General features: G+C 36.5%; 1 protein-coding gene across 2 annotated transcripts in view; it reads left to right on the top strand.

The window, feature by feature from the left end:
• The window catches only part of GPC5 (glypican 5), a 1,355,126-nt gene that overhangs the window by 689,731 nt on the left and 642,826 nt on the right, over nucleotides 1-22,569 (top strand). The window contains exon 8 of one of the 2 annotated variants that reach the window (XM_059996231.1): nucleotides 14,533-14,702. The exons of the other annotated variant lie outside the window; for it this stretch is intronic. Coding sequence (XP_059852214.1) covers nucleotides 14,533-14,534 — 2 coding nt within the window. The 3' untranslated portion in view covers nucleotides 14,535-14,702. Of the gene's footprint in view, nucleotides 1-14,532; nucleotides 14,703-22,569 lie in introns of those variants that run through there. 2 annotated transcript variants of the gene reach the window in all.

Consider the following 22,569-nt stretch of genomic DNA (forward strand, 5'->3'; position numbering starts at 1 on the left):
CGAAGCTTCCCTCCTCTGCCACCCGCAGTCTCCACCCGCGAAGGGGCTCCTAGTGTGTGGAAACCTTTCCTCCTTCACAGCTCCCTCCCACTGGTGCAGGTCCCTATTCTTTTGTCTCTATTTCTTCTTTTTTCTTTTGCCCTACCCAGGTACGTGGGGAGTTTCCTGCCTTTTAGGAGGTCTGAGGTCTTCTGCCAGCATTCAGTAGGTGTTCTGTAGGAGTTGTTCCACGTGTAGATGTATTTCTTGTGTATCTGTGGGGAGGAAGGTGATCTCCGCGTCTCACTCTTCCGCCACCTTCCCCTTATTTTTTAAATTGAAGTAGAGTTGATTTACAGTGCTGTGCCAATCTCTGCTTCTGCTGGTTTTGTCCTTTGTCCCAGGATCTTTTAACTGCAGCAGCCTTGGGGCAAGTAAAGTCCAGCAAGTAAAGTTGAAGCCTGCTGACAACGCCAACTGTTGGGGAGGGAGAAAATTTCCTCTATTCTTGTAAGTTCTTCTGGCAGGTCTAAGAATTAAATTGACATGAAACATTAAAAATCTGACAGGAGAAGATCAAACAAAAGTTTAGTAACATGTATACATGGGAGAGACCTAGAAAAACTGAGTGACTCCTGACCCTATCTTAATGATGTTTTAATCCAACTACTGATGCAATTAATTTAAAATATATTATACTTTTAAAATAATTTATAAAAGTTCAATCTTGATCATTGTAAACAAACCTATTTTGTATTTTTTTATCACATTACCAATCTATTATTTCACATTCTGTGGCTCTCATCTTGCCTTTTTACTTTTTGTGCTGTCTTGTATTTGTGGCATATTATTTTTATTGCAAATTCATCTTTGATTCGGCCTTTTTTTTCCCCGTTGAGAATGCCTTCAGTATGAGAGCGTGTGTAATGATTATGTTAGCTTATTCCAAGACTTAATGGGAAATCGCTCATGTATGTATGTATATATACATACACACAAATAGTATAAATTTGAACATCAAAACTGCATTAGTTGAAGATTTAAGCTCCTTCAAAATCTCAGGAAAAAGAATTCTCCAGAGCCCAGGAGAACATAGCAGACTTTTTGATTTTTCCATGTGCCATTGGGATTTTTCAAAGACCTTCGCAAATGCAACCCCCTGAGGGTCCTAGCTTTGTGGAATGTTCTCATTTTCAACATCCTGCTTCCTCTTCAGACTTAAGGCTTTAGCTTCTGTCTTTGCATTAAAACTGAGCCCTTAAGTAACCAAGAATAATCACCACTCGTATCTTCAACACCCAGCACAGCCTCAGTGATAGAGTAAACATTTGTTGTCCTAGACTTAAATCCCTTCTTCTTTTAGGAAACCTAAGGATTATTTTTTGTTGAAAATTCGGCTATGCATTTAAAATAATTTTTGTTTTATTTTTATTCAACATATCTAGTTGTGTTTAATGGGAGAGGTTTTAAATAATCTTAGTCTACCATATTTTTACAAGGGTGTCTATGACTTCTAAGGTGCCTTCCAATTCTAAAACTTCAGGTCTTTATTCTTTTTCTGGTAATTAATCTGAAACTGTACACACAATGATTTTAATGCAATAAAACAAAAGCCACCAGAGCTAAACAGAGAAATTTACAAAGTCAAGTCTGTTAATATGCCTGGCAAGGGAACATATACCAGTGAAGAAATTCACTGAGTAATTTGCTAACAGTGAAAAAGCAGGGATTTTTAAATGCATGGTTGTGTATGCATTACAAACGCAGGAGATATTGGTGGTTATTACTTTCTTTGCCATGGGTCAAACCATGAACACATCTGGCAAGATCAGGAAGGGACCTGTGTCTCTCAACCTTGAAGCTGTGGCTCCTCTGAGTTCACCAGTGATGATATAGTGATTGTTAGAGACCTGGACTCAAGTCATAGACTTTTTTCATGTCACCTCAAAAGAGTTATTTGAGAACAAGCTTTCTGTACTTCAAGTCAGTTGATTTAAATATTTAAGAATTGTTAATAATGTATTTACAAACATTAATGTGAAGTTAATTGAATTTAATGTTGAATACTTTCAAGCATTCACCTAATAAAGTCATAGTTAAACACGGTTATGCTCAAAAAAAAGTAGAAGTTCATGGTAATTTTGCAAATTAAGTAATGGAAACTTGCAATAGGACAGAATGAGTTCATAAGTCTATGCACAGTTGGTTACATCAAGCCCCATTGTTCATTGGTTAGAAAACAGTTCTTAGTTTGGCAGAGTTTGGTATGCCAGGTTCATTCAACATTCAAGAACGTTTATCAGCTCTGGTTAGAACTGGTGGGATAAAACACAATATTTGATTTTATTATCTCCTTAGTAAGTCCATGGACATTTTTCCTTTTAAGGTGGTAATATGGGTAAAAGTGAATGCAGAATAATTTTGATCTCCAAGGTGGTATAGGAATAGGTATTCCTTACCTTTTCTCTAGATTGAAATATTATTATAGTATCAATTCTCTTAAACTTAGTAAGATATATGTTCACAGTGTTGTGAACCACTAGAAACCATTCCTCACTTCTCTGAAGAAAGAAACAAAATGGTTAACTTACTGTTGATAGAAAGGTTATTAAGAAAGTTTTCAAAAATAAATACCCAATTTCACCCCAATGATAAGAAATGCATTAATTTTTTCAATTTTACAAAGATAGCGCTCTTCAGACCTAATTGAGTTCATCAAACTGCCATATTTTCTGACGATTGTTTAATAAAATAAATTTAACTCTACTTAAGAAGAAACGAAACAGAACACAAAATAGTATAACTCCAAGTTAACCCCACATTTTGAGGTTGAAAATTGTTCTATATCATTATCAATTAACTTATACTGCTGTGTTGTAACCAAATCAGGATATGCTGATTGATTACTAATGTAAATACTTTAATAATGATGATGAGATGCAAATATTATTAGGGTCTCAGTGAACTCTAGAGAAGAATAAATAAAGCAAGTATTGTATTATTTTCATTTTATAACAATATTTTTCAGCCCAAAAATATATGAATTCTGAATGCTAATAGTGATTAAATTAATGAAGAATATTCAGAGAGAAAAAGTGTAACAGAGCTTTGAGCAGTAATGAAATATTAACTTAAGGTTAAATGTAATCAGACATTGCTAAAAAATGAATGCGAAATAGGGGGCTCAAAGGAAGTTATATTTTAAAAACCCAGATCCCAATAAAGTTGCTTCTGAGGATAATATAGCCAGAAAAAATTGACCTTTTAAAGAAATCATTCTTGTTGATTTTATAAAATAAATAGTATAATTAAAATTTACCTACTTATATAGTTGTTATAATAATAAATACTAATAACTTGGAAAATTATATTTTGAATTTTTATAGATATTTTATAATTTTTAATCATTTTTAAATCAAGAAGTTGTGAGTATGGATTCTTAATAATTTTTTTGATGTTTCTGATACGTAAGCTGTGAAATTTGGTAAAGAATCATATTATCTGAAGGGTCAAAGGAGTACTGACATTACTATTGGGTAGAGTATAATATACTGTAATTGCAAGGAAAATCTAAGCTAAAATTTCATCAGTCTATTTAAACCTTTTAGTAGCAGCTCTATAGACATTTATAATATAATATGTCATACATAATATATATATGATAGGTAAATATTTTCAGAGATATATAGTATATAATATATAGTTTGCTATAATCAAATACAATATATTTCCTAGTAGTTAACTGGTTGGAATATTTTTGGCTTGGGGCAGTGAATGTGAATGTTCAGGAGAGCTTAAGAAAACTAAATCTTCAGTCTTTTACGAAGAACAATTTTTTAGATATTCAATGAAATGTTTCTTTGTGGAAAATATCAAAATTTGATCAGAGTCCTGGGTCTGAATTCTGATTCACTATTCACTGCATCATCTAGAGACTTGTCCACTTAGAGCCCCAATTTCCTCATCTGCAATAGACGGTTTCACTGGTTGTTATGAGGATCAAATGAAGTAATTTATGTATAAGCATGTTTCAGTGGAAAATCACTATGCACAAATTATGTAAAAATGTACTTCTGAAACTGTTCACTCAGCATGTATGGACATCCTCCATGTAATCCGTATTTATATGCATACATCACAGCCACCACCAAGATAAAGTAAGCGTGCAACTTTAGAACAGAATGCAGTAGGCTCTCATGTTTGTTGTATCTTGAAAGTTATGTTCCTTTGCCTAGTACCTCTTTAAAAACATTTGCTGTCTTTGAATATAAGAAATTAAGGCTTACTGTTTCACACAGTGCTAGCTTCCTATTGAAAGGAAACTAAAAACATACTTTAAGTTGACTTTACACCAGATCACATCATCAATGGACTGAATTTCAACATTTCATGCCATTATACTAAGGCAAATGAAGCAAACGCCTAAGATTATTGTTTACCTACCTTACCACATTTCCAAAATTGGATTCCAACGTACCAGGTAACTCTCTAGACAAAAAGAAGCAATCCTCCTCTCTACCAGAAGGTGGCACTGCACTCCTCATTGACGACATTCTGAGGTGGGTGCAGTGAAGAGATTATTCTCCATCCAGGAAGAAGCTGGATTTTAGAACATTTTACTTGAAATAATGAGATGCATGTGATTAATTTCCTAAAGAATAATTTTACTTTTGTCTTTTTGGGGAAAGATGTGCACACTAAGTAAAAATGAACAGCTGTTGAGAATAAAAGGAAAATGCTTCATTTGGAATCTATCATCATTGTTCAGTACAATATTCTCAGACTTAATTACTCATGTAAAGAACATTATGACTAAATGTGAAATAAATTCTTCTTCACTCCCCTCAAGATTTTTTTTCTCTTTCTAACCACAAATTTTGTGGCCGGCTTTCTATTTATTTACTTTTTCATATAGAAATCCCACTAGGGTTCTTAAACCCATTTACTCATAATGTGGTTTGAATACCTATTACTTTGGCACCATTTTTCTCCTCTCCCTCACCTCAGTCTCATGGAAATAAATATATCAGTCAGTCATTACTACTTTGAAAGAACAGGGCTCTTTAAAATTACTAGCAGCATGAATAATATCAAAAGGCTGATTCCACTGCTCCACCCCCTTCCCTGGGGACAATTTAGGTAGATCCCATCTAGCTCTAAAGGTATCACTTGCTGATAACAGGAGGAAAGAAAGGAGACTGTACAGACTTACTGACAGTTAAAGAGGCTCAAATTGATTATCTGTAAAGAAATACAATAGGAGGAAACCACGCTGCTAAAAGCACAGCTTTGAACAAACCCTCTATTAATTAATTGTCACGGTTGGGAGTAGAAAATGGCACCTAATGAGAGAAAAACTAAAGGAAAGGATGAGAAAGAGTGAAAAAGTCTTTCTTTTGTGTATGTATTTATTTTGTACCTTTGATTTTTCACTAAGTTGTTTCATTCATATTCACTAAGTACATGACAATAAATGATGATATAAAATAAAAGCAAAACAAAACAAGTAAAAAGACATGGAGCTCATTGTTTAAAGAAATTATTCAAAATTTCATGGAATAGATTTAATAAGTAAATGCAACAGTGAATAATTATAGTAGTCATTCCTTTTTTTCACATTTCTTTTTCCTAATTGTCTTATAATAGAAAACTCAGCAATGGGTTTAGTTTATTTTTAATTTTGAAAATGGAGAAAAATAGTTTTTAGTGGAAGTACTGGTAATTATGAAATTAGATATCTGTAGGAGAGAGTAGTGTTCATTAATTTTAGTTGGCTGGGAAATAATTCTAAAAAGCTTTCATTTTAATTTTATTTTATATTCAGGCATGGGATTGCAGATTATTGAACTTTACAGCAAATAATTTTATGTTTGTATGACAAGCACACACATTTTCCATTATTACTTTTTTAAACCTGAAATAAGTTTATCTGACACTATAATCATGAAATTTTATTGAGAACTTATTAAAAACATATTAAATATTATGCTCCTTAGAAGTTTAGAGAATACTATTAATTTTATATCATTCTACACATTTCTCTGTTGAAATAAAATATTTACTTTTTCTATTAAAAAATAACGAAGTTTCCTGGTTCATAATTTAAGATGGAATCAAAGTAGCCTATTTACATTTATATTGCTGAAAATACAAATTCTGGACTCAATGTCTGGTGTACCATAAAACAATAGCTTACATTTATTTTATTTTACATATATATATATATATATATATATATATATATATATATATATAGAACCATAAAGGAAGATCTACGCAATACAGTTTCCTATATTGGATGATAGAAAAGAGAGGATCCTTTAACTATGGATTTGATCAACATGATAAAATACATCTTGAGAATAGTTGTATTTAAATTCTGAAATGGAACTTCATACCATTTTATTCTCATTCTAAATGAATTAACTCAGCAGCTCTATACATACACTACTATTGGAGTTCTGAGGAGCTGGTGACCTTCTTTCTTTCTGATTCTTCTTCTGTACCTGAGTGATATCTCTACTACCTTCTGTTTGCGGAGTGTTTTTTTTTTTTGGCTGCACTGGGTCTTAGTTGTGGCATGCGGGATCTAGTTCCCCGACCAGGGATCGAACCCGGGCCCCCTGCATCGGGAGCACAGAGTCTTTCCCACTGGACCACCAGGGAAGTCCTGGGAGCTTCTTACTGACCAGGAAGATTAACTAGTTCATTCTTTGTGTTCCCATTATAGACTATACGGCTTTGTTGCACAGGTAACGGTGTTTTACTCTATTTTCACTTATCTCTTTCGTCTTACCAGACCATGTGCATCTTAAAGGTAAGAGACATAATATTCCTTTCAAACTTCCAATGTTTAATACCATGGTGAACTCAATGACTAATCTAGAGCCAAAACTCAGCAGAAATTTAACATACTTTTGTTAGATGAACGCAAGGAAAGCAGAACAGGGGGATGGAAGGTGGAAGAATGCCAATTTCCTTATGTTAGTACTTTTATAACGAGGTTCTTAGTCTTTACTGGGAAACGCCAGCATCCCTCAGTATCCGCTGGGGGGTTGCTTCCAGCATCCAGCCCTCTGCCCCCACCTCATCCCCCCAGGATGCCCAAGCCTTTTATATGAAACAGCATCGTATTTGCATATAACGTACACACATCCTCCCATGTACTTTAAATCATCTCTAGATTGTTTAGGATGCCTAATACCTAATACGATGTAAGTGCTATTTAGGCAGTTGTCAGCTACACATCAAATTCAGTTTTGCCTTTTGGAAATTTATGGATTTTTAAAAAAAATATTTCCGAACTGGGTTGGTTGAATCCACGGATATGGAACTCGCAGATAGAGGGCTGACTCAATTTACATTTCATTCTAAGTATAGTCTTTAGACAACTTTTGTTTAATGCATTGCTGGTTGCTGACCACCTGCTTTTCTTGTGATCCCAGGAACAAAGCCCTACCATCCTATCTGTGACAACCCTGCTCCAAAATCACCTACTTTCTCCCACCCATCAGTGTTCAGCAGAAATAGTAACAGTCATACCCTGTTCGGGTAGCACCATGGTACATCCTTCTTAAGACATAGTATGTCAATGTACATATTACAGGTAGCAGTCATGCAGGCATATTATGTCTAATCTAATTATAAATATTCGCTTAGGCCATGAAAAACATGTGAAGCATTTTAATGTTTATGACTTTATAGTTTTATTAAGTTATTCATTCTTAAAAAAATTATATTCAGCAACATATACTCCAGAATGGGTCAATTATAAGCCAAATTTAATTTTAAAACTTGGGTATTTACATAATGATTTTTAGTATCAAGGCTTAATTGGGGCTGAAAATATTTCAGCAACAAGATGCTTACCTTCAATCTCTTTCCCCAACCTTGCATTCCACATTGAGCTATAGGTAACTATGGTTTTTGCAGCCCATCTAAGTACCGTTGCTTCTTTATGCCCATTTACTTTCAACAACCCTATAAAGTACAGGTAATGATAATTTTACAACTACAAAAAAAAAAAAAAACCACCCTGATACTCAGTTAAGCGCCTTGCCTGAATCCCTCCACCTCGTCACGAGTGGTTGTGATGGAACTCTCGGATGTCTCTGACGGGACAGTCCTTGTTCAGCCACCTCCTGGCAGCACATTGCAGGTTCAGGCAATGTGATGTGTCTGGTGGGCTTTACCGCACAGAAACAGATTTAATCCCAGTTCTATCACTGTGGGCTAGGTATGATGCTTCATTATTTTCAGGTGAGGAAAAGGAAGAGTTAAAACAAGCCTCCTAATTCCCCGAGCAGATTAAAAATGGCCAGGATACAAACAGGAATCCCATGATTCCAAGTTCAAGTCTCCCTCCGCTGCCTCAAACCTGCCGTACAAGGGGTTTTTGCACATTTCTTACTGAAATACCACCTTCCCCTTCAGAAATTGCATAATGCTCATAGCCGGGTAAGTGTTCTATGAATTTAGAAATCAGTTTCAGTTTGCTGTAGCTGGCTGCAGGTACACATTATGATATGGTAATGCAGGTATGCATTATGGAAAAGAATAGGAAAAAAATAAATCTCAAGTGTAAAAAGGGATTAGCAGAGGGCATATATTATGCTGTCTCTGACCTAGTATTAGCTTGCCTGCCAGATCTCCTTTCTGATGGTCTTTCTCTAGCAGTGTAGTCTTTAGGGCTATTTCCTTATCATCTGAGGTAGAGAGAGAAGGAGATCACAAGGTCATGATTAAATAGTTAAAGGGGCCCAAATTCAGAGAGTTCTATTATTGGAAAATAAGGTTATCTTATGATAATTATCATTGAAAATTCTAAACCTTAAATCAGAGAAGCATTATTAGCAGTCTGATAAAGATCTCTGCTATAGATGTGTGCAGATTGGTATTGCATTAAGGATAATTTAGGAAGGCACAAATTAAAAACAAGGATAAGAATTTAGAATGCATATGAAAATTGAGTCATAAGGCTGCATGGCCCTTCCATATAAATCAATAATACAATGTAATTTGATATTGAACTATGTCTATACATTTATATGATAAAATAATTTTGAGTTATAGTCTATATACAGACATAAGATGTGTGTGTTTTTCTAAAAATTCAGCGCTGTGCCTGCTTAGTGCCTAAGATTAAATAACAAGACAGGACCTAAACAGTATGTAGGACAAGCACACCTCAGAGATGTTTTGGATTCTGTTCAAGACCAGTGTAATAAAGTGAATATCATAATAAAGTGAGCCATGTACATTTTTGGTTTCCCGGTACCTATGAAAGTTATGTTTACACTATACTGTAGCCTATTATGTGTACAATAGCATTATGCCTAAAAGGACAATGTACATACCTTAATTTAAAAATACTTTATTGCTAAAAAATGCTAACCATCATCTGACAACGCAGGGTTACCACAGACCTTCAGTTTATAAAAAACAAAATATCAGCCAATGCAATAAAATGAGGTATGCCTGTATTTTAAACTTACAGAAGAGTAGAAAAGAATTCATTCAGGCACTATGAAAAATGTGTCACATTTATTACGTTAATATTCATTACTTAATCTTTAAAATAAACCTTTGAGTTAGGAGTGTATTGATCCTAAATAAAGAAACAAATATTAACTTGCTCCTGCTGTTGGCAGGCATTCAAATCGAGGATTCAAATCCAAATCTGTTTGAGGTCAAATCCAGTGCCTTTAATAACTACGTTATATTCCCACTCATACGCTCATACTGCCATGTTCACAGGTGTCAATAGCTATGGTGAAGAAGAGAAGGGCATAAGAATAAACAGCTCATGCAGAATCAGAAACCGAAGTGAGATGGAAGGCCATCAGAAAATGCCATAATTCCGAAAAGTAGATTTCCATGAACAATCCCTAAGTAACAACTTGCACGTTATATTTCATTTAGGAAAAAAAACAATTAATAGGGCTTCCCTGGTGGCACAGTGGTTGAGAGTCGGCCTGCCGATGCAGGGGACACGGGTTCGTGCCCCGGTCCGGGAAGATCCCACATGCCGCGGAGTGGCTGGGCCCGTGAGCTGCGCGTCCAGAGCCTATGTTCCGCAATGGGAGAGGCCACAACAGTGAGAGGCCCACGTACCGCAAAAAGAAAAAAAAAAACCAATTAATATATTTAATAAAAAATATTTGCCTTTTGAAAAGTTTTCCTGGCCACTGAGCTTATTCCAGGATTTCATTAATTCATCAATCCATCCATCCAACATAGATTTATTATGGACTTGCTGTGCTTAGACTCCGAAAGGGACTCTGAACATGACCTGAAGAATGAATTTGGGCTTAAAGAGAATGTGAGTGTTTGATAAGGAAGCACAGACCCTTCAGCAAGAAATTGCTGAGGCTTCCAGAGACTGAGAGAGCTAGTGGGGCAGGAACTCAGGGAGCAAGGGAAGCATAGCGAGGAACTAATTAGAGAAAATTAATTTTACTTTTCATTGGTAAGATCTTCTCAATTTATTTCTATATGTGTAAAATTTATTGAGAAACAAAGATGTATTCCATCATGTAAAAATAATACTAAATAATATCCTATCAATAAAGTATTAAGTATCTATTATTAAATAGTTTGTCAAAAAATTTTTAAATGTTAATGTCAGTTTTACAACCATTTATGCTGATAGCTCCTAATAATTTTATAAGATTTAATTAGAGGTAATGTTTTATTTTAAAGACCTATGCTTCACTTTTACAGAGCAATATGAATAGAAATGAAGAGTTCTATGTGCAAAAGCACTTAATATATAAATGTACATGCTTAACATGTATTTAAAATTTAAATGATTTTTAACAGGTAGAAGTAGAGGTTTGATTAGCTTTTTATTCTATATGTAATCAGTCCTAAAATAGAATTACAATCTGAAAATAAGTTTCCAGTGGAAAACTTTATTAAAAACTAACTGGACTCACTAAAGATTTTAGTCGTGGAGTCTTAGAGAAATTTTACTTCTGTTTGTAAAACTTTTGCTGTGGCCCTTCTATTCATGATCCAAAGGCAACATTTCTCTAGCTGCTAAGCTACTCTGTTTTCTACGTTCTAACATGCCAACATCAAAGCTGTAACTCTGCCCTTTCCTCTCCTTCCCCACGTCAGACCCAGGGTAACTGGGAGAACTTTCAACATCAACAGTGGCTCATCTTACTGATAAACAAAGCACAAAGACGGAAGCATGCAGTTGCCAGGACAGAAAGCAGTGGGTGAAAGCGGGATAATCAATCCCCTTTCTATCTGCATATAGTAGGAAGGATGCTATCCCGTGTGACATGATCCTAAGTTAAAATAATATTTGTCTGGGTGGGCTTGCTATACGGGAAGTGTTAAGATACTGAAAACTATACAGTGGAAACAACTGTACAACTAAAGGTGAATGAGCTCGGAAGATGACGAGTGGGAATAGTACTGAAGACAGTGGCGAGCATAGCAGTTCTGGGCATTTCTCTCTCACACAAAGAGGTCATTAAAGCACCTCCGCTCACAGATCCCTGATTTGCTTTATAAGCATCTTCTTTACTTCACTCACAATTTCTCTTCTCTGAGGTTCTAAGGATATAAAACAATAAGAGAATAAAACTCCCAAAGCCAGCCATTTTCTTAGAGACTTCATACTTGTTAACTTGAAATCTGTGAGTACCAAGAATACAGTACATTTGAAATAGCATAGTATCCAGAAAAGGAACTGTTATATATATATGAATGTCATATCCATAGTAGAACGTTATGATGTGGTGTGACCAGTAGTGGCGAGGATGCCTGTCCCAATCAGCCTGTATGGGAGCCTCCTGATGATGGGTTTTACTGACACCATGTGTGTCATTTTTTATAACAGGTCTGTTTTTGTTTCAGAAACATGTATTGCTTTGTCAAATTTATGGTAAATTGTATTGTCAGCATTAATCATTTAAAATCCTGTATAAAATCATAACCTGCTGTAGAACTTTTGTTCACCTTTGATTCTGTAGTTCCAATTTATTTCTATGGGGTGTATGTGTCCCCCAGGAAAATATCTTTGGAAAATTGCATAATAGGTTGCTTTTGCTGCCTGTCTTAATTTTCGTAGTATTAGATTGAATTTTTTCTCAGAAAAAAATGTGGAAGGTGGTAAGAGTGAAGTTTGAAAATATGATTTATTTACAAAGGTTGAATCATTGCTCAGATCACATCCATGCCACCCTCGTATCTCTTAGAATAAAATTCAGACATCTTACTGTGTCTTGCAGGACTCTGTGCGACAATCTGCCCCTTCCACTTCTTCTGCTCTGACCCACTGCGTGACATGAGGCCACAAGACCTCCTTTTGATCCTCAACATGACAAACAAATCCTGGCCTCAAAATTCTTGCACTTGCTACTTTCTCTTCCTGGAATTCTGGAGCCTGGCTCTTTGGACCTGAGGCTTCTTCTCATCTTTCAGTCTGTGGTCAAATATCACCTTCTCTGAGAAATCACCTGACTTTATCTAAAGAGGTCAGCCACCCCTCATTATCATGGCACCCTATTATTTTCCATTAGAGAACTGATCCCAATCCAAAGATGTCACATTGTGTGTTTGTTTATTATGTATTTGTATATCGTGTGTCTCTTATCACTCAAGTATTATCTCCATGAGGAATCTTACTGGTGCTGTATTCCACTATAGTCCTGGCATCCAGAACTGATTCTACTAATAAGAGACATCCAAATAAAAATTTCTCCCATTGACAGGTTGACTTATGAGTCATTGATATGCTCCTTATTAATTAGTAACACTTCTTTACTGATAAGGTAATGATTTCCCCACAGCATTCTGAGGTTCAAATGTATGACCTGGGGTTCAAAACTGTGTGTGATCTAATTAACTCTGATATTACTCTTGCTTCTATCATGAGCGATAGACTGATGTGAATGAATGAGTAAATCAGTAAAACAATTAATGAGACAATGAGTAAAGACAGAATTTAGGAAGATAATTGCTCCTTTTAAAACTGATATCAAGAAGGAAGACCGCCACCTATGTAGCCCTTTATACCAAAGACATAGATTCTATCCTGGCCTGATCAACTTTAATTTCTAGTTCATGGTGGCCATTGGTATAATCTTTGCAGGTAAACTCCAGTTACAAAAGGATTCAAAGAAGCTCTTTCTGATAATCTGCAGTCACATCTCCATCTCAGAAATAGAGTAATGGTCACAGGCTCAAAATGAGATGGAAAACAGTGACTCTGAACCAGATCCTATCCCATTAATTCCATACTAAAATCGAGACACCGTAGAGGTGGCTGACTTATGGATGATAAGTAAATGTGGTAGGCTATATATATTTATTTCATTTTTTTAAGTGCTTAACATCTAGGGGGAACCAACAAATACTGACGCTATCTTCTGTGATAAAATAACTTGCTGTCAACTGTCATGACAACATCTCATCAAAGGAAATTAGAGTTCCATACCGCTGGGTAATTCTAAAGCTAGGTAATAAAACCCTTCTAGAATTGGATTCTCATTGCCACATATGTGACTACCTCTGTAAAAAATAAATACATAACCATTACTGTAAGTCCCCTACATACGAACGAGTTCTGTTCCGAGAGTGCATTTGTAAGTCCGATTTGTTTATAAGTCCAACAAAGTTAGCCTAGGTACCCAACTAACACAATCGACTGTATAGTACTGTACTGTAATAGGTTTGTGATACTTTTCACACAAATAATACATAAACAAACAAAACATTTTTAATCTTATAGTACAGAACCTTGAAAAGTACAGTAGTCCAGTACAACAGCTGGCATCCAGGGGCTGGCATCAAGGGAACAGGCAAGAAGAGTTACTGACTGGAGGAGGGAGAGGAGGTGGGAGACGGTAGAGCTGAAGGATCGTCAGCAATAGGAGATGGAGGGCAAGCTGCAATGTCGCTCACGCCTGACGCTGATGGCACAGGTGCTGGTTCCTTGCTGGATTCAATTCTATCTACCCTCTTGAAAAAACGATCCAGTGATGTCTGGGTAGTGGCTCTTTTTTGCTCATCATAGATGACACGGTAGCACTGGATTGCATTCTGAATGGCTGCTGCAACCTTCATGTACCGTCCTACGTTCGGATCCTGTGCAATTAAGAAAATCCCCTTGCCATTTCCTGTGTCATGAATCTCTTTGGTTCTTCAGTTACTTCTTCCTCTTGTCGCTCCACTCTCTCAATTATTTTCACTTTTGTTTCCATCGTTATTGCTTGGTGCTTCTTAGCAGTACCAGCTACATCACTGCTGCTTTTACGCTTGCTTCTGGACATCCTGGGCTTCAAATGAAGATACTGTACGACTGTACTCTATACAGTACTGTACAGTGAAATACACAAAGGCTCAACCACTTGTAGAGGATGCACGCACCTGACAATGTATGCCAGACACGTGAACTAACTTTCGTGATTGGACATGCATTTGCACGTCCGCGTCTTTGAAAGTTCCCAACTTGAAGGTTCATATGTAGGGGACTTACTGTATTGTCAAAGAACCAGAAACAGCATTTGAGAAGTGCATTGTTCTGTTTCTCTGCAGAGATCGGTGCATTTTGCTCCAGAAAACCAGCAGCTTCTAGCCTGTAGTCCACTCAACGTAGAAGGTATATAAAATATTTGGAGATTTAATTTGTTAATTCTAATATCACTATCCCTTTAATTTGAAAGCAAAAGTAACATACTAAATTAATCGATAGACTTCTCATTCAACTCCAAAATACATATGTCTGCAGTGTCAGAAAGTGGTTAATTCTCCGTATTTGAAATAAAATACAGTAGTGAAAAATAGCTTCTTTTATAAAAATGTAAAGTTGGCTTCATAATTGTTTGAAATGAAATATTGTCTACTTTCAGTTAGAAGCCTATAATTTCAAAGGAGAACACTTATCATTATTATTTTTAAAATTCCTATTTTTGGCCATTTTATAGGTCAGTATTAAAGGCAGAAGAATATAACACTACTAAGGAAATAGTATTATTGAATCTGTCTTGGAAGTCTCTATACACCCAAGAGATTTACTCATTTGTACTGAATGGACGGATTACATCAGTCAAAGAATGACTGAAGTTTTATATGGAAATTCAGGCAGAAATTTGGACACATTCTACAGCAATTTCAACATAGTTGGGGTTTTTTTAAGCCACAGTATTCCCTCTAGGCTAGTATATATAAGTTTGTGTCTCAGGAATTCCCTTGAGAAAAATAGGCATAGGTAAAAGCCTGCATTTTTTTTTTTTTTACAAGAATTGAAAGCAAACAGAATTACTTGGATCTTGTCAGTACGTCAAGCTGTAAAACACCTGCTTTTGCCTAAGTCTCTGTTTGATGTATTCTCATTGAGAATATGAAGCACAGTTGTAATTATCATTTTGGCCAAACTTTATTTTGATTATATAATAACATAGCCAAAAAGAATGAATGGCTACACTTTTCAGTCTGCGGAGGGAAGACTATGTTACTCTGAATCCATTCTATTTTTTTTTCTTTTATATTTCACTTTTCTCAAGTGCCAAATAAAATTTTGCTCACATGTTTCCTTTTAAAACATGAGTTCAGAAGACAACTCAAGAAAAAAAAAAGCAACCTCAATTGAAGTTTTATTAGCTTCTATGAACCCTAAAATATTGTGCTTTTCCTTTCTGTGATTAAGTGCCACTTGCTGTCACAGAAAAGAATGGTAATTATATTAGCCTTAATTATAAACATATGCTAAGCACATAGTTCTCTAAATAATTGTATTAACCAGAATTTTGGTTGTAAATGCAAGAAATCCAACTCAAACATACTTCAGCAAAAAGGGGGATTATTTGGCTCACATAAACTATGAAAGGCCCCCAATAAGAGGAACCAGAGAATTAAAATAGTTGGGATTTTTCTCTCTACCTCTCTTTCTCTCTTCTTCTTTTTTTTTTTTTTTTGCTGTGTGCCAGCCATATTATCTCAGTCTGTGCTCCTACAAGGCTAAAATCATGATTTCTGACATTGAGTGCTTGTATCCTCATAGCTTTCCAAACAGAAAGGAAAACAAAATTCTAAGATTCAATTACATATTAAAAAACCCTGGGGGAAAGTTTCTAATTGGTCTGTATTGGGTCACATGCCCACAACTAGACTAATCATATCTTATCCCGGGAATGTGATACTGTATTTGGACTAGCCTTGGTCAGGTGGCATCATGAGATCAATAGCTGTAGCTATGGAGTTGGGAGTCATGTTAAAAAGATGCTGGTTCCTAGTCTGACCTCATGGTTAGAGCAAGAGAAGAAGTGTTTTCAACGTGAAGGACACAGAACACATTTTCCCAGAGGAAATGAGAGGAGTGCAGGGAGGGCAATATGCGCATGTGCACACACACATGCTCACACACACACAGACACATCACAAATATACACACACACACACACACACACACACACACACGCAAGAGGTAAACCTCTCATCTCCTATTCTTTCATCTTCCCTCTCATCAAGCATGTACTGAACATCATCTATGAAATCTAGTGAAATCTAATGCCAATGAATTGGCAGGCTTTGGGTTATTCATGATCTTTATTCTTCAGAAATTTGAGATGCCATTATTTATGCCTTTTGCTGTCAAAGAGAAGACATTAATGTTATAGACTACGATGTAAAATTTAACAACAGAAAAGGATGAATCAGACGGTTGAGAGTGGTATTTTATCAGTTCTAAGTCACATTTCTGACACCTGATTAAATCTTATAATTGATGGAGTCTCAAGTTGCTACTGGCCAAGTGGCAGCCATGGCACATTGTCTCTTCAGTTGAATGATGTGCGTGGTGGATACTACATGTATCAAGTTCAACTGTCATATGCAATATCTTCAAGAGAATTACACAATGATTCAGTATTAAAACAAAGAAAAAATGTGTTTGCAGAGAGTCACTGAAACAGAGCAGTGATGCCTGTATTTGGTGTTTTTGTAAACATTTAGAATTAGAAGAAATAATTCAATTTCATGTTTTTCTTTTAGAGCAAAAACCAAGTACTTTAGGGAACCTAAGAAGGAGGATTCCCACAGATAGATGAAGCTATGCTTTGCTTTATTACTGATTCAAGTACAATGCAACTGTAGTTAGGAAAGATTACTAGGTGCCTTGAAATAAATGAAAGGAATTTAAGAACATGAGTCTTGAATGATGAAATTATGTAGAATTGTAATTATGATATCATGTCAGATTTTATTTAGCAGGGAATTTTCCCTTATAGTACATAAAACAATAGTGCACCTTATAATTTATGGTGTATTTGATGTCAGTGAGATACTAGAATAAAAGAAATTGATTTTACTTTATGGAAGTCATTTTGGCAACATTATGGAGTAGCAGGATTTTTTTTTTTTTTTCTGCGGTACGAGGGCCTCTCACTGTTGTGGCCTCTCCCGTTGCGGAGCACAGGCTCCGGACGCACAGGCTCAGCGGCCATGGCTCATGGGCCCAGCCGCTCCGCGGCATTGGGATCTTCCTGGACCGGGGCACGAACCCGTGTCCCCTGAATCGGCAGGCAGACTCTCAACCACTGCGCTACCAGGGAAGCCCGAGTAGCAGGATTTTTATACTAGTAATCAGATTACCTATGTTCTAATTTTCATTCGATCACCAACTGAGTTTTCTCTCTAGATGTTAAATTAACACTTAGGACCTCATATAAACTATACAGTAAAGATTTTGAACTAGATTATAGCAAACATCAAACAGTTTCAAACGTAATTCTAGATGGAATGAAAAATGTGAAAAAGAATTCCTTGTTTCTTTATCTTAAGAATGATGGTTTGGAAATACTGTGACTCTGGCTTGGCACATGTATAATTTGCAGAGGCCTGGGTGATATTTTTATTTTCAGTGCAGTAATAATTTATCTCAATCACATACATAACGTTCCCACTTGAAATGTATCTAGCATTCATAACATGCCATGTTTCTTTCACTTTCATAGTGTTTTGTATTTTGCTTAGTGGTTATAGTTTCAGACAGATCAGTGAGGCAGTAAGTAGTAGAAAATGCTAATGGACAGCTAATCAAGTAAGTGGGTATCAGATAGTCAATTACTACAGAGTTCAATTCTATTTCAAAAATATGTGAAGCATTATCATTTTGCTGCAGTGTTTTTACACCAAATGTTCTAACAAGGACAGAAAAATGATTTCACACTAACACACTTGGGAATATGGTCATTAAAAATCTAAGATTTTCTAATAAGGTGGTAGTCTCCTTTCTCAGATGCCACAGGCAGTACTGCTGCTTGTATGTTGAAGATTTAGTGCAACATTTGTAAAACTCAAGTAACTAACGTTTTATTCTATTGGCTTCTTAGAGTCTGGGAATCTAAAATTGACTTGAGTAGTTATAGTTTTTTCCCCTCTTCAAGAGTGACAGAAACTAAATCATCTCAGTCAAATTATTTTTACTGAAACTATTCCAGAAAAACAAATAGACAAAGGGATTCCATTGTCTCCCATGATAGCATTTTCTGAGGCATGTTTTTAAAAATTTATTCTCTTATGCCAACTTTTCAAAAGAGACCTTGTGCCTTTCACTTCTTAACTTACAGGAAAAAAAGTCCCAAAATGTTTGAACTAGAAAATGATATAATCCATTTTTTAAATTTTAGAAATGAAGAAACTAAACTATAAACTGGCTAAATAAAGTGCTCAATCCCATAGGACTAACTGTTGGCAAATTAGATTTGGAACGCAGATCCTTTAATTTTAGTTGAATAATTTGTTTATATTTGAATTATTTTCCTTTTACTTTAAAACAAAAAATAAGCTCCAGCAATTGATTTTACATTTATTTTGTTATCTAGTCTTTTGATCCTTCAGTTCTGATATCTCAGTATTGAATCCTGGAAAGACTGTTTCGAGACATCCACCAATACAAAGATTGAATACTAGTTTATTCATCAACAGTGAAGATTCTACCACCGGGTCTGTGTTTTCTGTTTATCTGTTCTATATATAATTTTGATCTCAGAAATAGACTCCATTATCTGAGTAATGTTTAGGTCAATCAAATGATAGGAATTGGACAGTCTCAAAGAAATGTTGTACACTGTCTATGGGCTTTGGTATTTGCAGTGGTTATTACTACTTTAATTTATTAAGTGGTTCTGAAAAAATGTACAGTCATCCCTCAGAATCTGCAGAGGACTGGTTACAGGATCCCCACAGATACCCAAATCTGCCGATGCTCAAATCCTTTATATAAAATAGCAGAGTACAGTTGGGCCTCCCTATTCAGGTTCCACATGGTTGAATTCAATCTGTGTTTGGTTGAATCTGCAGATGTGGGATAATCCATCCATACAGAAGGCCAACTGTATTGAATGCTGTTCAACTTGATTGGCTCCAAATACTTTGGCAATAGAATTTTTTTCCATATCAACTATTAACATATTGCAAAACTCTGGTGTACAGCATAATATATTTTAGGAAATACAATTTAAGTATGTAAAAATCTGATAAACTACTCCATCTCAAATAACATAACAATTCATATCTGGTATGTTCCATAGTGTTCCTCTTTCCACCAAAAAGAAAATAATAGTTTCTAGGTAATTTTTAAATATAACAGGATTTGGATCACAGACACCTAGTTTTCAAATCTGTAGCTATATTTTAAGAGATGTGTAACTTTAATTTTCCCACCTGTAATATGAAATAATCAATACACCGTAGACTTTCCCCTACAGATGTAATGGAGTAGCGCACAGAAGACCCATACTTCTGCTGAAGCAGAACTAGAAATGTCAAATTAAAAGCAATCAAAAGACCTTGGAGGACTGTCAAGCCTTTTGGGTTTAGAGATTACCTCCCAGGAATCAGGACCAAAGTCCAGATCTCTCTTTAGGCGAGGTCGCATTCTTTACTGCCCAGGGCACACTCACTGTTGGCCAAGGCTTTCTTAGAGTAAAACAACCATATTTGTCTGGGCTTCTACATTTGGTCAAGCATTTATATGGCAAACACAGCAATAGTATTATACGAATACGCTTAACATTTGGATGAGACAGTGTGGGATAAGGTTAGGTTTAAAAAAAACTTCTAATCTATCCTGTAATGCCATTACATACATTTTCATACTTTTCCCTTGGTTCACCACTATTTGTTCCTTGTGATAAACTTGTGCAAAACTGTTTAGCATAGAAATTAGCTGATGATTAGTTAAATCCATTGTTTTCCTCAAGTGAGTCATTTTCCATTGGTATTACATCCTAAGGAGTCTTTTACTCAATTTTTACCCAATATATTTGTCTATTAACTTACCCAAAATGTCCAAACTTACCCAAAATGTCCATTGTATTGGTTAAAGCAATCCAGAAAAGCAGAACCCGTGGGATATATATGAAATTTACTGTAGAAATTGGCTCATGAGCTACAGAGGCCAAGAAGCCCCTGATCTGCTCTCTGCAAGCTGGAGAACCAAGAAAGCTGGTGGTGCAATTCAGTCTGAGTCTGAAGGCCTGAGAACCTGGGAATTGACGGCGTAAGTCTGAGTCCGAAGGCCTGAGAATCAGGGGTCTGATTATGTAAGTCCTGGTCTGAGCCTGAAGACCTGAGAACCATTAGTGCTGATGTTTCAGGGCAGGAGAAGATGGACGTCCCCGGCTCAAGTAAAGGGAGCAAACTCACCCTTCCTGTGCCGTTTTGCTCTATTCAGGCTCTCGGTGAGTTGACTGATGCCCTCCTGCATTGGGGAAGGTTGTTTTCTTTACTCAGTCTGTGGATTCAAATGCTCATCTCTTCCTCCAGAAGCACCCTCGCAGACAGGCCTAGAAATAATGTTTTATCAGCGATCCAGGCAGCCCTTAGCCCAGTCAGGCTGACACATTGCTACTTCCTATACTCAGAGTTGCAGCCCTGATTATGGAACCACTGGATTAGGTAAGAGAAAAGAAATTTGAGGGCATGTGGGGAAAACAGAAAAAAAAAAAAAGTATAGTAGTACCACCATGGGAAGAATAGCAGACTCAAACCATCATTCTCCCCATCTCTGCTTCCTGAAATCTTCCATAAGAGTAAGGGCAGCTATCTAGTGGGAACAGTCCCTTGGCTACCCTCATTCTGAGTGTGAACACACACTCATGAAGGCAGGAAAGGCACCCCTTATTGCTTTCATCTCCTTCCATTTTAGACAACCAAGGCTTCAATAGCCAAATCCAATTCCCTGTGAAACCATTACTCTGAGGCTGGTATCTCTCTGCTTATTGTTATACATTATGGGCTATAAAGTGTGTTACTCTGAGGAGCTGCGTCCTGGCCGTTCAAGTCGGTGGCATATCTTCTGTTCTGGTACTTTTATAGTACTTGGAACACTTGTGTCTACCACTGGGTATGCAAAGCCCAGTCAAGAATAAGTGTCCATTCCTCTTAGGCCCCATTTGTAGCCTCCGGGGGCAATTGGCATCAGTCCGACTTGCCAGCTGTGTGCAGAGCTTCCTCCTGGGCAAATCGGCCCTATAGCCACCTGCAATCTCTGCCTCGCTTGCTGGCAGACAGAACAGTGTTCTGGCATCTTATGCTTCAGAGGCTGCAACAGGCATATGTCTAGATTGAGCCCATCTCTGCATTGCTGCAGCCCCCTAGTGTCCACTCATTTATGGACCCAGGCGGCCGCCCCAAGTGAATGCACCAAGAGGTCCACTGCTGGTTTCATTCGCCTTCTGATTCTGGAAAGAGATACTTCTGATGGGCGCTGACCTGTCCTATTTCGCATGCCCCCTTAAGTTCCCAGAGTGATTTCTTTAGGGCTGTGCCCCAGATGAGTATCCATTTAGCAGGCTAGTTTTCCTTGGCCCTTCTGGCTGACCATATGGGCAGGCCATTGGCCACTGCCCATGAGTGAGTAACAACCCAAGTACAGGAGCAAACAACATAGAGTTCAGCCCACTGGGTTGATTTATTTTTACCTTCTTCAGAGTGGTGGCCTTCCAAATAGGGTGCAGGCCATTCATCTAATTGCCATCTATAGACCAGACAGCTCTGTTCTCCAGAAACTCCCTAAATATACAGATATTGTAGAGTTAAAAATGAAAAGGATAGAAAAAAGATAAAATGTGCAAAAACTGAAGAAAGCTGTATAACTCTACTAATATCAGATAAATAGAGTTTAGAGCACTAAAAAATAGAGGGATATTTCATAAAGCTAAAAGGGTCAATCTAGCACAAATATATAACATTTCTGTATTTGCAAAACTTGACACAACTGAAATAATACACAAATTCACAGTCCTAGTGGAAGGTGTACACGTAACTTTTTAATAAGTGAAAGAAAAAGCAGATAAAAGGCAGTAAGGATGCAGAAGACATTAACAATGTAATTTACAGATCCATAGGACATATATCAAATTCACAATATGCTGGGCCATAAAAAATAACTCAGAGTATATCCTCTGACCACAGTGGAAAACAGCCACAAGTTAACTAAAATCATATAATCAGAGACAGAGTAACGTTAACACCTCCAGTGCAATCCTGAAATCAAGGTTAATATACAAAGAAACTACCAATATATCTTTTATTGCAAAACCATTCCTCTTACCTATTCCACATAAATTA

This window comes from Delphinus delphis, chromosome 18 (genome assembly GCF_949987515.2).
Source record: "Delphinus delphis chromosome 18, mDelDel1.2, whole genome shotgun sequence".
NCBI classification, from domain to species: Eukaryota; Metazoa; Chordata; class Mammalia; order Artiodactyla; family Delphinidae; genus Delphinus; species Delphinus delphis.